This window comes from Microtus oregoni, unplaced genomic scaffold, assembly GCF_018167655.1.
Source record: "Microtus oregoni isolate MIOR12 unplaced genomic scaffold, Mior012 000019F_ref0000042, whole genome shotgun sequence".
Classification (NCBI taxonomy): domain Eukaryota; kingdom Metazoa; phylum Chordata; class Mammalia; order Rodentia; family Cricetidae; genus Microtus; species Microtus oregoni.
The window spans coordinates 34,557,225-34,569,049 of NW_024543078.1; the positions used below are offsets into that span (position 1 = coordinate 34,557,225).

The 11,825-nt window shown below is 48.3% G+C and overlaps 1 protein-coding gene across 1 annotated transcript in view; it reads left to right on the plus strand.

The window, feature by feature from the left end:
• Nudcd3 (NudC domain containing 3) overlaps nucleotides 1–10,055 on the plus strand; it is a 92,774-nt gene extending 82,719 nt beyond the window's left edge. The window contains exons 5-6 of the mRNA XM_041669234.1: nucleotides 2,662–2,850; nucleotides 7,687–10,055. Coding sequence (XP_041525168.1) covers nucleotides 2,662–2,850; nucleotides 7,687–7,797 — 300 coding nt within the window. The 3' untranslated portion in view covers nucleotides 7,798–10,055. The remainder of the gene's footprint in view (nucleotides 1–2,661; nucleotides 2,851–7,686) is intronic.
• The last annotated feature ends 1,770 nt before the right edge of the window (nucleotides 10,056–11,825 follow it).

An 11,825-nucleotide genomic window follows, 5' to 3' on the forward strand; every position in this document is an offset into this window, starting at 1 on the left:
CCTGACTTATGAGACTTTTCTTCATCTTAAGTAGGCACGACAACATGTATGTAACAGAGCCTGGGGTGGCATATTATTATAGGTCTCATGTGCGTCACTCATAAAAACAAAAGGCTGGCCGGGCGGTGGTGGCGCATGCCTTTAATCCCAGCACTTGGGAGGCAGAGGCAGGCGAATCTCTGTGAGTTCAAGGCCAACCTGGTCTACAAGAGCTAGTTCCAGGACAGGCTCCAAAGCTACAGAGAAACCCTGTCTCGAAAAACTGGAAAAAAAAAAAGGCTATCTTTCTAGCAATTTACAGTTGGTTTTTGTTTGTTTGTTTCTTTGAGACAAGGTTTCTTTATAGCTTTGGTGCCTGTCCTGGAACTAGCTTTTGTAGATCAGGATGGCCTCGAACTCACAGAGGATCCACCTGCCTCTGCCTCCCGAGTGCTGGGATTAAAGGTGTGCGCCACCACTACCTGGCCAGTTTATAGTAACACCTCAGAATCTCTTCTGGAATAGAGAAAGCTTCCTACTTGAAGGTTCTTCATCCCTCAAGCTTGGTAAAGACAGGGCAGAATTCTCAGTATTAGAGTTTTGGGGGGCTGTTTTGGGGTTCCCACCTCATAAACTGCACATAGTATTGGACCAGGGACCAGAATATCTAGAATAGCTTTGTTTTAAGTTGGGAACCAAACAGCAGAAGTCATTTACTGGTGGAGCTGCCACCATAGGTAGTTGCTCTCCCCTGTTTAAAAAAAGGAGTCTTTTCCTTCATGTATATGGGTATTTTGCCTCCATGTGTCTCTGTGTACCACATGTACACAGTGCTCACAGGGGCCAGAAGAGGGTGTTAGAGGCCATGGAATTGGTGTTTACATTTGGAAACCACCATGTGGGTGCTAGGAATCAATCCCAAGAGCAGCCAGTGCTCTTAACCAGTGAGCCATCTCTCTAGTCCCTCGTCCCTATTTTTATTCCCTTGTGCTTTGGGTATCAGGAGTAGAAGTTTTGAGGTACTGATGTTGTGTCATGCTTACACAAGTTTTTGTGTTGTTTTTCTCATTTCTGGAAACTTCCTATGAATGTTCCTGTACTGTCAGCCTATTCTGTTAGTTAACAGTATTGTGGACTGACCCCAGGGTTCTGCAGGTCAGTTTTAGCAGCCCTTAACTGTTGCAGAATATTTAACTATGTAAAGATGTGTTGCTGATTTGCCTTGCCTGCCTAAGGCACTTGATTGATGTAATAAAAAGCTGAATGGCCACTAGTGAGGGAGGTATAGGTGTGTCTTCTCGGCAGGGAGAGTAAGTAGGAGGAGGATTTTAGGCTTGGAGGGTCATGGGAAGAGACCCCAGGGGCCGGCCAGACAGACAGAGAGGAAGCAGGAAAGCAGGACATACAGAAGGAAAGAAAGGTAAAAGGCCCTAAGGCAAAATGTAGATGAATAGAAACAGGTTAAATGAAGTTAAAAGAGCTGGTGGGACAAGCTTAAGCTAAGACTGAGCTTTCATAATTAGTAATAAGTCTCCATGTCTTTATTTGGGAGCTGGTTGGTGACTCAAAAAAATTCCAACTACCCTTAGCCCCCTCTGTGAGCACTGATCTGTTTTATCTCGTCAGAGTCATCATATAGAGTGAGCAAACATTACACCTTGCTCCACTCTGAACAGTTTCCTGATGAGTCCAGCCAGTGACCATGAGGGATACTGCCAATGCCTCCAGTTTCTTGTGTGTGTCTCTTTGACCGGTAGCCTCGAGGAATGGTGTGCCCTGCATCTTATTGTCCTACATCCTGTGACAGAAGCAGCTCTGTCCTTGAATACCAGTTTTGCAAGATGCCTCTGATGTTCTCTGTTCCACTCTTGCTGAAATTCCACTTGGCTTCTGAGTTTCTGTGGTCATGTGATAAGTTTTACAGATTCCAAATTTACTAAGGGCTGCTGCATGATATTGGATGGGTGCTGTTTTGCTTGATCACAGTACGTCTAGACATTCCTGCAGCTTGAGTTCAGCTCTTCTTTGGCTCCTCTCTGAACCATTAGAAGTCAAAAACTCGGGCTGGAGGACTCCTGAAGGTACCAAGGATGAAGGAGAACAGACACTTGGGTCCCTAGCCATAGTCATCTGAAAGATTATGTCATTTATCAGGTTACATCCTTCATCTCAGAGGCCCCATCTCCCCATTGAGTTTGCTCTTGGGAGAAAGAACGGTCATTGCCAAGGGAGGAACTTGATTGAATTGGGCAGAAACAAAGTCTTACCAAATAGGGTTCTCCTTGGAGGGGATGCAGCAGCATGGGAAAGCTCAGGGCCAGGTCCTGCTGGATTAGAGAACTTTAGAAAATAGTGATGCCTAGTAAGTGTGGGCACATGTGGTAGACAGTATGCTGACTCTGAGGACTCAGATCTATAGGATGCAGGACTCTTAGTGCCCTTAGCGGGATCTCTGGCTCAGAGATTCCTGTTGTGACCTCATACCTGACCCAGCAGCCACCTTGCCTTTGTGCAGGTCTAAAGCTCAGCCTGGGATATCTGCCTCTCGCGTACTTTGCTCTGTCCCCAGCACAGTATGCCTGTCCCTTAGTTGACCCTGTCCACATTGTTAATATTCTTTCTCTAGTGACTTGGGCTGTTTCCTGCCATACTTGATACAGTTTTTCCCCCTCCTTGTCCCAGGTGAATCTGAGCAAGGTTGGCGAGTACTGGTGGAGTGCGATCCTGGAGGGAGAAGAGCCCATTGACATCGACAAGATCAACAAGGAGCGCTCCATGGCCACTGTGGATGAGGAGGAACAGGCAGTCCTGGACAGACTCACTTTTGACTACCACCAGAAGCTGCAGGGCAAGCCCCAGAGCCACGAGCTGGTATGAGCACCATGGCTCTCCTGTACCTTCAGCAGGCGGGTGGGTCATGCTGGTGGGGAATAAGACATGAAGATGTTAGGCCTGGCTTAGGCCCTGCTGCAGTTCTGTGGTGTCCTGCCTAGGGAAGCCCAACTGCTCATGCCATCTGTTCCTCACCTAGAACAGGTACACACTGCTGCTCAGCCACATCTCATAGCCTAGAATTGTTTAGTGCTAATGGCTCCTCCGGAGCCTGAGAGCCCCTTTGGTGGAAGGAGGGAGGCCAGGCTGCAGGACCCACTTAGGGTCTGACTACAACAGCCAGTGCAGAGCGAATAGGTGGGTGGGTGAAGGAAGTGCTGGGGCTGTAATGAGAGTGTGAGGTCAGCAGCTTCTGGAAGAGCCAAAGGCTGGGTCTGTCTGACTGGTGCAGATGCCAAAGAATGATTGTTTGGGTAAACACATTGTTCTTCTGCATAAGAATAACTACTTAAGGAAGAAAAGGCTTTTGCCTCAGGTTCTTTTCACTGTCAAATGGCTAGCCACATAGCTCCTAGACATGTGTGTGTGTGTGTGTGTGTGTGCGCACCAAGATTGGCTTAGAGACTTGGTGAAGGCTGTCTACAGGAAGCCAGCCCCCAGGACTCTAGAAAAGTTAATGTGTGTTCCCTATTGTCTCTGAAGGAGCCTTACTTCATGGATTGTGTGAATTGTCCCATGCTTCCCTTCAGAGTAGCAGTGATCTTTGATATACTGTTACTGCATTGGCCACTATAGTCTGTTTTCATGGACATGTTCCCTGTGACTAAGGTCAAGAAGCCTTTGGAGGCAGTGCTGGCGTCTTTACCTCTTCCTCTAGGCCATACCAGGCCATGTCATGAGCATGTTCTATGATGGGCAGAGTAGGTTGACTGGCTATAGGCTCTGCACAGCAGCCCTGGTTAGATGGTCTGGTTTTCACAACGAGAAAGTGTTGAGTTTTTTATATTTGAGTATGGATTGTGCCTCATAGCAGTTCAAGGAGCGGGGATGGGGTTTACTTCTCTCCTGGCCCCGAGTGGGTGAGGGGGAGGGCATCTTTGCCGGTCCATGAACACAGAGGTCCTTAGGCAGCAACTGGAAAGCTTACAGCCCTCACTTTAGCAGAGATCGCCAGACCTAATTGGTCACAATATAATCCAGTCAGGTTGGCCTGTGTCCACTGGGCAGAAGGTCTATCTGTGACCCTTAGCCTTATGGTTGAGACCTTATGGATCTAGATGCTCATTCCTGTGTCCAGGGTCAGAACTTTGTCTACAAAAGGAGTCAGATGTATCCATAAGGTGACTGCCAGGGAAGAGTCTGTTTGGAGTGGAGAAATGAGTGCAGACGCCATCATCCTGGGTGAGGTGGGGGAAGAGCTACCAAGTACCACTGAGAAGTTTGTGCCACAGAATGGAGAGGCCAGAGCTGAGTGACTCCTCGTGCCATCCCCAGATGCTGTAACTGAATGCTTGTTGTAGAGAAACACGAGAATAGATATTGATTGTGGCTTGAACTACCTTTGAGCATTAGCCAAACCTCGGTGATGTCTTCTATAGACTCTTAGCTATGAGATAGTAGAGAAGCTAGAAGGTTCAACAACTGTTTGCACCTCTTAGTCTTAAGGTCCCTGGGATTGCATCCCTTGCCTGACACACAAGTCAAAACAACCTCAGTGTCACTTGTCTGGGAATTAGCAGCAGTGCAGGACCTGCGTGATGTGTCAGGTTTTGGGCTCCCTATCTCCCTCTCCCCACACTGTCTTCTTCCTTCCCCTTGATCCTTTCGCTCATTGTTTCCATGCATACATAGCCCTCCTTTCTTCCTTTGGTGCTGATGCCCTTTGGCCTGGCCTAGTGTCACCTTCCTCAAGGACAGATGGAAAATACTCAGTCTGCATCAGTGAGGACAAGCACACAACTGTCTTCATGGAGGCAAGAGGCCAGCCTCTTTAATCTGATCTTATCCAGAGAGCAGCTCAACCTCATTTTTCGGTCTCAACAATGGTCCTCTGCAGGAACTGGCTACTTTTTTTCTATCCCTGTAGGTCTTTGGTCTCCTTGTTCTGGTGGCTACCTCCCAGCCTACTCTTGAGGACTGGGAATAGGGCAGTGTACTTTATCTCCAGTAAACCAAGGCAGCTCTCTGATGTTCTGGCTCCAGGATCCTCAGTGACAGTTTGAAACAGGCTAGTAAAAGGATCAAAAGATAGCAGTGCTAAACATCATGTGTGTGCACTGTGCGCGCACACACACACTTAATGTATCATCCCATGCGTGACCTGCTGCTGGGAACCTGACTCACTGCAAAGGCAAGGCTTTGGGGGTGCCCTGTTTTGGCTTTCTATGAAGACTGCCTTCTTTGCCCACAAGACATTGCAGAAACCTGCGTGTGGAACACAAGGTCCTTACAGCTGTGCGTAGAAGACTTGTCCGTGGCTGATGAGCAGCTTCCGCACAACTGTTTATGACCCAACACTGAGAAACTGAGGAGACTGAACGTCTTACCCAGCTAAGAAGGACCCTAAGAAAAACCTTGAAGATGCTTTGGTCTAGTGGAAAGAGCTTTGTCTTGAGTTTAACTTGATTCTGCTGTGGACTTGCTATGGACCTGGCAAAGACCATAGAGGAAATGAGTGTGCTTGCCCAGATGAGCTGTCCTAACAAGGCCTACAAGGAGCCTAGGCCCAGTAATGCATGGTAGGATCCAGTGTGATTCCCTTACCAGAGCTGAACTAATCAGGATGGCCAAGGAAGCCTCAACCCATGGATAGTCAACTCGAGCATGTCCCACTACCTGTCAGTGCTGAAGTCTCAGCACTCTGGGGCTCCATGTAGAGTATCTTTAGCACCTTCCTTTACAGAACTAGAAAGGGAGGTCCAGGGCCTTGTGTTTCCTGTTGTAACAGCTTAGTCACATACATAAGCAGTACTCACATGCTGGGGTTTTGTGGGTGGTTGAGGTCACTTCTCTAGGATTGCCAGTCCTAACTGTGTGTGTGTGTGAGAAAGAAAGAGAGAGAGAGAGAGAGAGAGAGAGAGAGAGAGGGGGGAAACGGGGCCAGGTTCTTCTGTCAGCCTCCATCTGCTATGCACATTGGCAGTCACAGTTACCAACGTGCTCTGATGCCCATTTATGGTGTAAACTTGAAGTTTTCTAAATTTGCCAGAATTTTAAATTGTGTTTCTAATGCCACCAGTGCTTTGTGTTTTGAAGCATTTTAATTTTGAAGTGGTAATATACCTCTTCTGTCATTTTGAATTCTTTAAGTTGCCATTATATGTCACTTCTTTCCAAAGTCAGCAAATTGAATGCTCTTCATTTTCCCTAGTGAGATTTCTTTGAGCAGGTGTTCATTGAGAAGGGGTGTGTAGAAGTACACAGGTGCCATTGCTCTGTCTATACTTAGATGTGTCTGTCTAGGATCTCTCCAGCCTGGTGGCCCTTATCCCCTAACAAACAGTGGCTGACGTTGCAGAGGCAGGTGCCAGCATTTCCTGTGAGTGAACTTAGTGGCACACAGGATGGTCTGATCTCTGCCTGTGCTCTGCAGAAAGGGCCAAGCATTTATCTTGGGCATCATGAGCTTCCTCAATTGTGAAGACAAACCTAGGCACCTGCCCTTTGCCCTCTGGGCTTGCTACAGTGGGTCCCCACCCAGCCACCAGGTTCTTATAGTTGCTGTTCACCTTGCAGCTGGCTGAGGTTCTCCTGATGGCCTCATCAGCCTCCCTCCTGCCTAGGTGTACTTAGCTGGCGGGTCTCATCTTGTGTTTGTTTAAAACTATACAGCGTCACATTTCTCATGGGCAAAGATGGGAGCCTGCTATGTACTAAGTATCTTTGCTTCTTCACTTAGGTTTATAAACAAGCAAAACCTCTCTTAGCAGGAAGCTTGGATTTTGTTTAACAGTCCATAGTTCTGAGAATCCAGTAACTTTGCTGACAGTGCAAATTTTCCACTTTACTTTCAATCTGTCATCTTTGTGATAAGGGAAGCAGCACCTGTTCTCTGCACCTGTTCTGCAGGGCTGTCTGCAACAGGTACTCCATTGGGGGGTAATCTCTAGCCATGCATTTTGTTAGGCTTTTTTTGGTTGGAAGCAAGAGGAAAGCACCCTATCCTTGGGTACATTTGTGGTAGTAGCTGAGGAAAGCAGATGTTCAAAGAAAGGCCAGCCCATCAGTATAGGCAGAGGTGCTGCCTTCAGGAGCACTGTCTCCCTGCTTGTCCCAGCTGTAACCATGCAGCTCCAGTCTGCCTCTGATCTTCAAAGGTTAAATAGTTCAACAGTGGCCATGGGCTGCAGAGAGCTGGGTCCATCATTTCTGACCTGCCAGTTCCACGGCTGGGCATTTTGAGGTCTCTCCTCCTCCACATCATTACATCTTGGATCAAACCTGTGTTGTCTGATGATGCATTTCTCAATGATAAGAATGTCCTTCCTTGGGACACATTAGTCGTGTTCCTATGGGGTGAAGGCCCCACATCTTCATATCTTGATCATCACCTTGGAGAATGCTGCAGGTTTTGTGCGTTGTGTGGAGTTTGGACAGACTAATGGGAAAGGGACATGAGCAGTTAGTGCTTTACTGAGACCGAAGCTGGAAAAGTAGGAATTCAGTCTTGGAGAACAGTCTTGCAGAGGGTCATGGGATGCTTCTCCTGAGCACAAACTACTGCAGGGCCTGCAGTCCTCTGGCCAGTTGGCCCTAGCAGGCAAGTCCTCAGGACCTGAGGAAACAGGATGGCTCTGGGCCTTCAGGAAGTCTGTTGTAGGAGAAAGCATGTGGTGCCCTGTGATCTCCTTTAATCTCTCTATTTTCTATTTGTAGAAAGTCCATGAGATGCTGAAGAAGGGGTGGGATGCTGAAGGCTCTCCCTTCCGAGGCCAGCGATTCGACCCGGCCATGTTCAACATCTCCCCTGGGGCTGTGCAGTTTTAATGACCAGAAGGAAAGGAAACCCTCATCATCGGGGAGGTGGAGACCTTGTCCCTTTCACTCCCTGCATGCCAGGGACTCACTCCTCCTGATCAACTCACCATAATTTTTTCATGATGAACCAGACCTTCCGTGCTTACCTTGCACCTTCAGACTATTCTAGAGAAGGTGCAGGCCCAGCAGCTGCCTGGCAGTCTCTATGGCCAACACTAAATGAAGGTGTTTCAAATTAGGGAGGGACATGTCCCAGCAAACTGGGAGCACATGTTCTGTCTCCACAGCAACCAGCCACTGCAGGCAGCATTTCCTTCTTCCCCTGTTCTCTCTGCTTGCTGTTGTTTTAACACTAGTCCGCTTGCTTTTCTGACTAGGGATAAGGAATGAGTAGGCTCTCAGACAAAGCTAAATTGAAGTGTGTTCACCAGGCACATGCATGAAGGCATATGGGGCATGGCTGTGGAGCTGCTTCTAGGACTGCTATGGGACCTCTCACTTGGTGAGACCTGTGTGTGTGTGTGTGTTCACTCTTGCTCATCTCTTTGTGAATACACTTGTCCAGCCTCAGCTTCGTGTGCAGAACGGCAGAAACTGGGGTCCGTTTTGCCTGTTGGAGATGTTGGGAGAAAGTCTGAGGTTCTGGTCTCTGATCCAGGTGCATAAGGATGCTGCCTGCCTTCTGACTGCAGCTGCCTTGCTTTGGTTCTTGTTGAAGTGGACCGGGCCTCGACACCACTACTTGCTCTATTCAAGACCTCCTCTTGGACGTGCTGTGTTAAAGCCTGGGTACCTTCAGGAAGAGATCGCAGCATGTTAGTTGTTCGTTGGCAGATTGTGTCAGCCACATTTCCTAAGCAGCCTTGACCGTGGAGGATGCCTCAGGAACGAAAACTTAGCCACTGACTTGAAGGCAACTATAATTGAGTCCAAGAAAATGAAGATTCCCCTGTGCCAATCACCAGACTGCTCCCTAGAACTCAGATCCTCTGTGGCTGCAGATCACCTTTAGCCATGGTGTGAGGACCTGACCAAGGGGCAGAGACCTGGGTGTCCCAGCCTTTTACAGGGTCGTCTGTGCCTGTTGCCGGCTGGCATCTCAGTTTGCATGGCTCTCAGTCTTGGTGTGTGTGTACAGGTCTCTGTACTCTGGTAACCATACTACCAGTGAGAATTAAGACCCACCGAAGCCAAGGCAGCCTGCCCTCTGGAAATAGCCCTGCACTGAGTGCAGTTGATACACACTCAGAAGGAGCCACCGAGAGCGGGTTGAAGACTTATTTCAAGAAGCCTTCCGTCAACTGTATAGTCAGGAACTAGTTCATTGCAGTTATTTGAGGATTTCTGGTTTACAGCTGGTAACTGATGGCTCTTGTAAGAAGTCCATACTAGGCGTTAATCTGTGGGTGCACATAGACCATGATGGTGGTCAAGGGAGAGCAGTGGGCCCCAAATACCCACTCTGGAGTCTGGACTTGTGATGAAGTCTCTCTGAAGAAGTCATCCTCGGGGAGAAGAATTTGTCACACTCACAAGATCCCCAGGACACTTCTGCTACTTGTTCCTGAAGTTTCCATCAAGGTCCTAGGATTTGCACATCCCTGTCCCATACAAGTTGTCCCACCTAATGAAGGAAGTTTCATGGTGTGTATGTATCTCCAGTCTTCTGCAGTCCTGCTCGCTCCCTCACGACCCTCATCCTGTGGGTAGTCTTCCAGAAGGACTAACGGAGTGGGGGAGCTTTGCATCTTTTTATTTGGGACAATGTTTCACTTCTGTGGCAACTTACCTTCCTTTGGCATGGTTTTATTTTCTGTGTTGTTTTTCTCCTTTGTCCCTGCCTTGTTTCAGCAAACAAGCCAGTGTAGAAAAAAGCCTGGGGAACAGTGTTAGGTATAAGCCATATGGCAGGAACCTGTGCTCTGCAAGTGATCCCTGTGGCATGTTATAGTGCATGGTGTGGTGGTGGCTACTGTATTCACATGTCTTCATCACAGTGGGGCTCAACCCTAGCCAGCCAAGTAGATAGCTCTTTGCCCTAAGGCACTGTCCTGCCTCACCCTGCCACTGAAGCTGGCACATTGCCTGTTTTCTCTTTTTAGACACGACAGCCACAATTTGGTCCCTAAATCCCACCCGCTGAGGTCTGAGGAAAGCAGGGTGATTCCATCCCCTTTGTCCAAAGACCCAGGAGAGTTGGGTTTCCGGCCTACAAAGCTGCTCTGACTCCTCGGTGTTGGTTTGCAATAAAATCTGTATTTAAGCAAGTTTGGGTCTGTCTGTGACATTCACTGAAAGACACTTCTGGTGGCCATTGCCCTTGACTTCTAGCTGTGAGTCCTGAGTTCCTGTACATATTGTCAACGCCAAAATTGAATTCTCTGGGTTGTTTCTCATCTGGACTGTCACTGCTTTTAGAAATTCTATAAGTGATTAATCCATTGTATTATTTCAGGCAGGCTCTAGGCGTCTCTTGTACCCTAAGGGCCCATCCAGAGTCCTCCTGGAGAGCCCTTGTCTCAGGGTTATCATTGCTATGATGAAACTTCATAACCAAAAGTAACTTGGGGAAAGATAAGGATTATTTTGCTTATACTTCTGCATATCATCCATCGCTGAAGGAAGTCAGGGCAAGGACTCAAGCTGGGCAGGAGCTGATGCAGAGGCCGTGGAGGGTCGCTGCTTATTGGCTTATTTCTCATGTCTTATTCAGCCTGCTTCCTTAAAGAACTCAGGACCATCAACCAGGAATGGCACCACCCACAGAGGGCTGGGTCTTCCCTTCTCAACCACTAGTTGAGAAAATGCCCTACAGGTTTATCAACGACTGGATCTTGGAGACACTTTTCCAACTGAGATTCTCTCCTCTCAGATGACTACAGCTGTATCAAGTTGACATAAAACTTGCTGGCATATCCCCACTCTTTGTTTACCAGGCTCCCAAGCCCTTAGAACACAAGCTCTCACCAGTACATAATCCTGCATCTGACTCAATCCACTCAGACCTTAGACTATTCCTTTCTGTTCTCTGCCCTATTCCAGAAGACCCATCACGGACCCTACTCACTCTCAGTAGGCAGGACCTGTGGGCTTGTAAATTAGTTTTTAAGAGTGAAGAACACTGGAATTGCCCATTTAATTCTGGGGACCAGAAATAACCTTCCACTAAATAAAGTGAAAGAGGCATCTTTGTTGATAGGCCCTGAGAGTGCAGGAGTGAGCACAGTCAAGCATTCTGTGTGGAAATATGTCCAGGAGGCGTCAGCTGCTGTGCAGAGAACTCACTGGCCAGAACACTGTGCTTGGGGAACAGACCCTCACCCCACCTCAAATCTGCTGCTCTTACGGGCCAGCTGGCAGCAGCTCAGCCAGGAACTGATGGCCTGCTTCTGTGAGTAGAAAGCATGGAGTTAGCACAGAGCCCCGCCAGGCCCCCGGGAGCTCTCCTGCTCGGCCAGTGGCCTAGTGGCCCTGCTCACTGGTGCCCCGATACAAAGCTGGGTTCCCACAGAACGAGGGCTGGCTGTGGTCAGCTGAGGTTGATCTCGCCTGCCTGCCTGAAGGTCTGAAACAGCTTACTGTCCAGAGGTCTTTCCTGGGCACCAGAAGATCCTGCACGGATGTGACCTGGAAGCCCGGGGCCTCCTCCCAGTCTTGAAGCTTATGTGGTCACTATCTCAGGTGAGAAGAAACATTCATAGTTTTCCTTTTCAGGTTCAGCTATTAACTCCAGGTGTTAAAATGCTTTTGTGTTTGTTTTGTTTTTCGAGACAGGGTTTCACTGTGTAGCCCTGGCTGTTCTGGAATGCACGCTGTAGACCAGGCTGGCCTTGAACTCACAGAGACCCACCTGCCTCTGCCTCCTGAGTGCTAGGATTAAAGTTGTGCCCCACCTGACTTTTAGTTTTATTTCTTAAGCCAAGTTTGTCTTCAAATTGAGGACAGAACCCCAACATACCTGAAGTCTCAGTGTTAGATCTACTATATAATCCCTCCACAGACAAGAGCCCAAGAAGGCTTTCTGTGAGCAAGGGAAA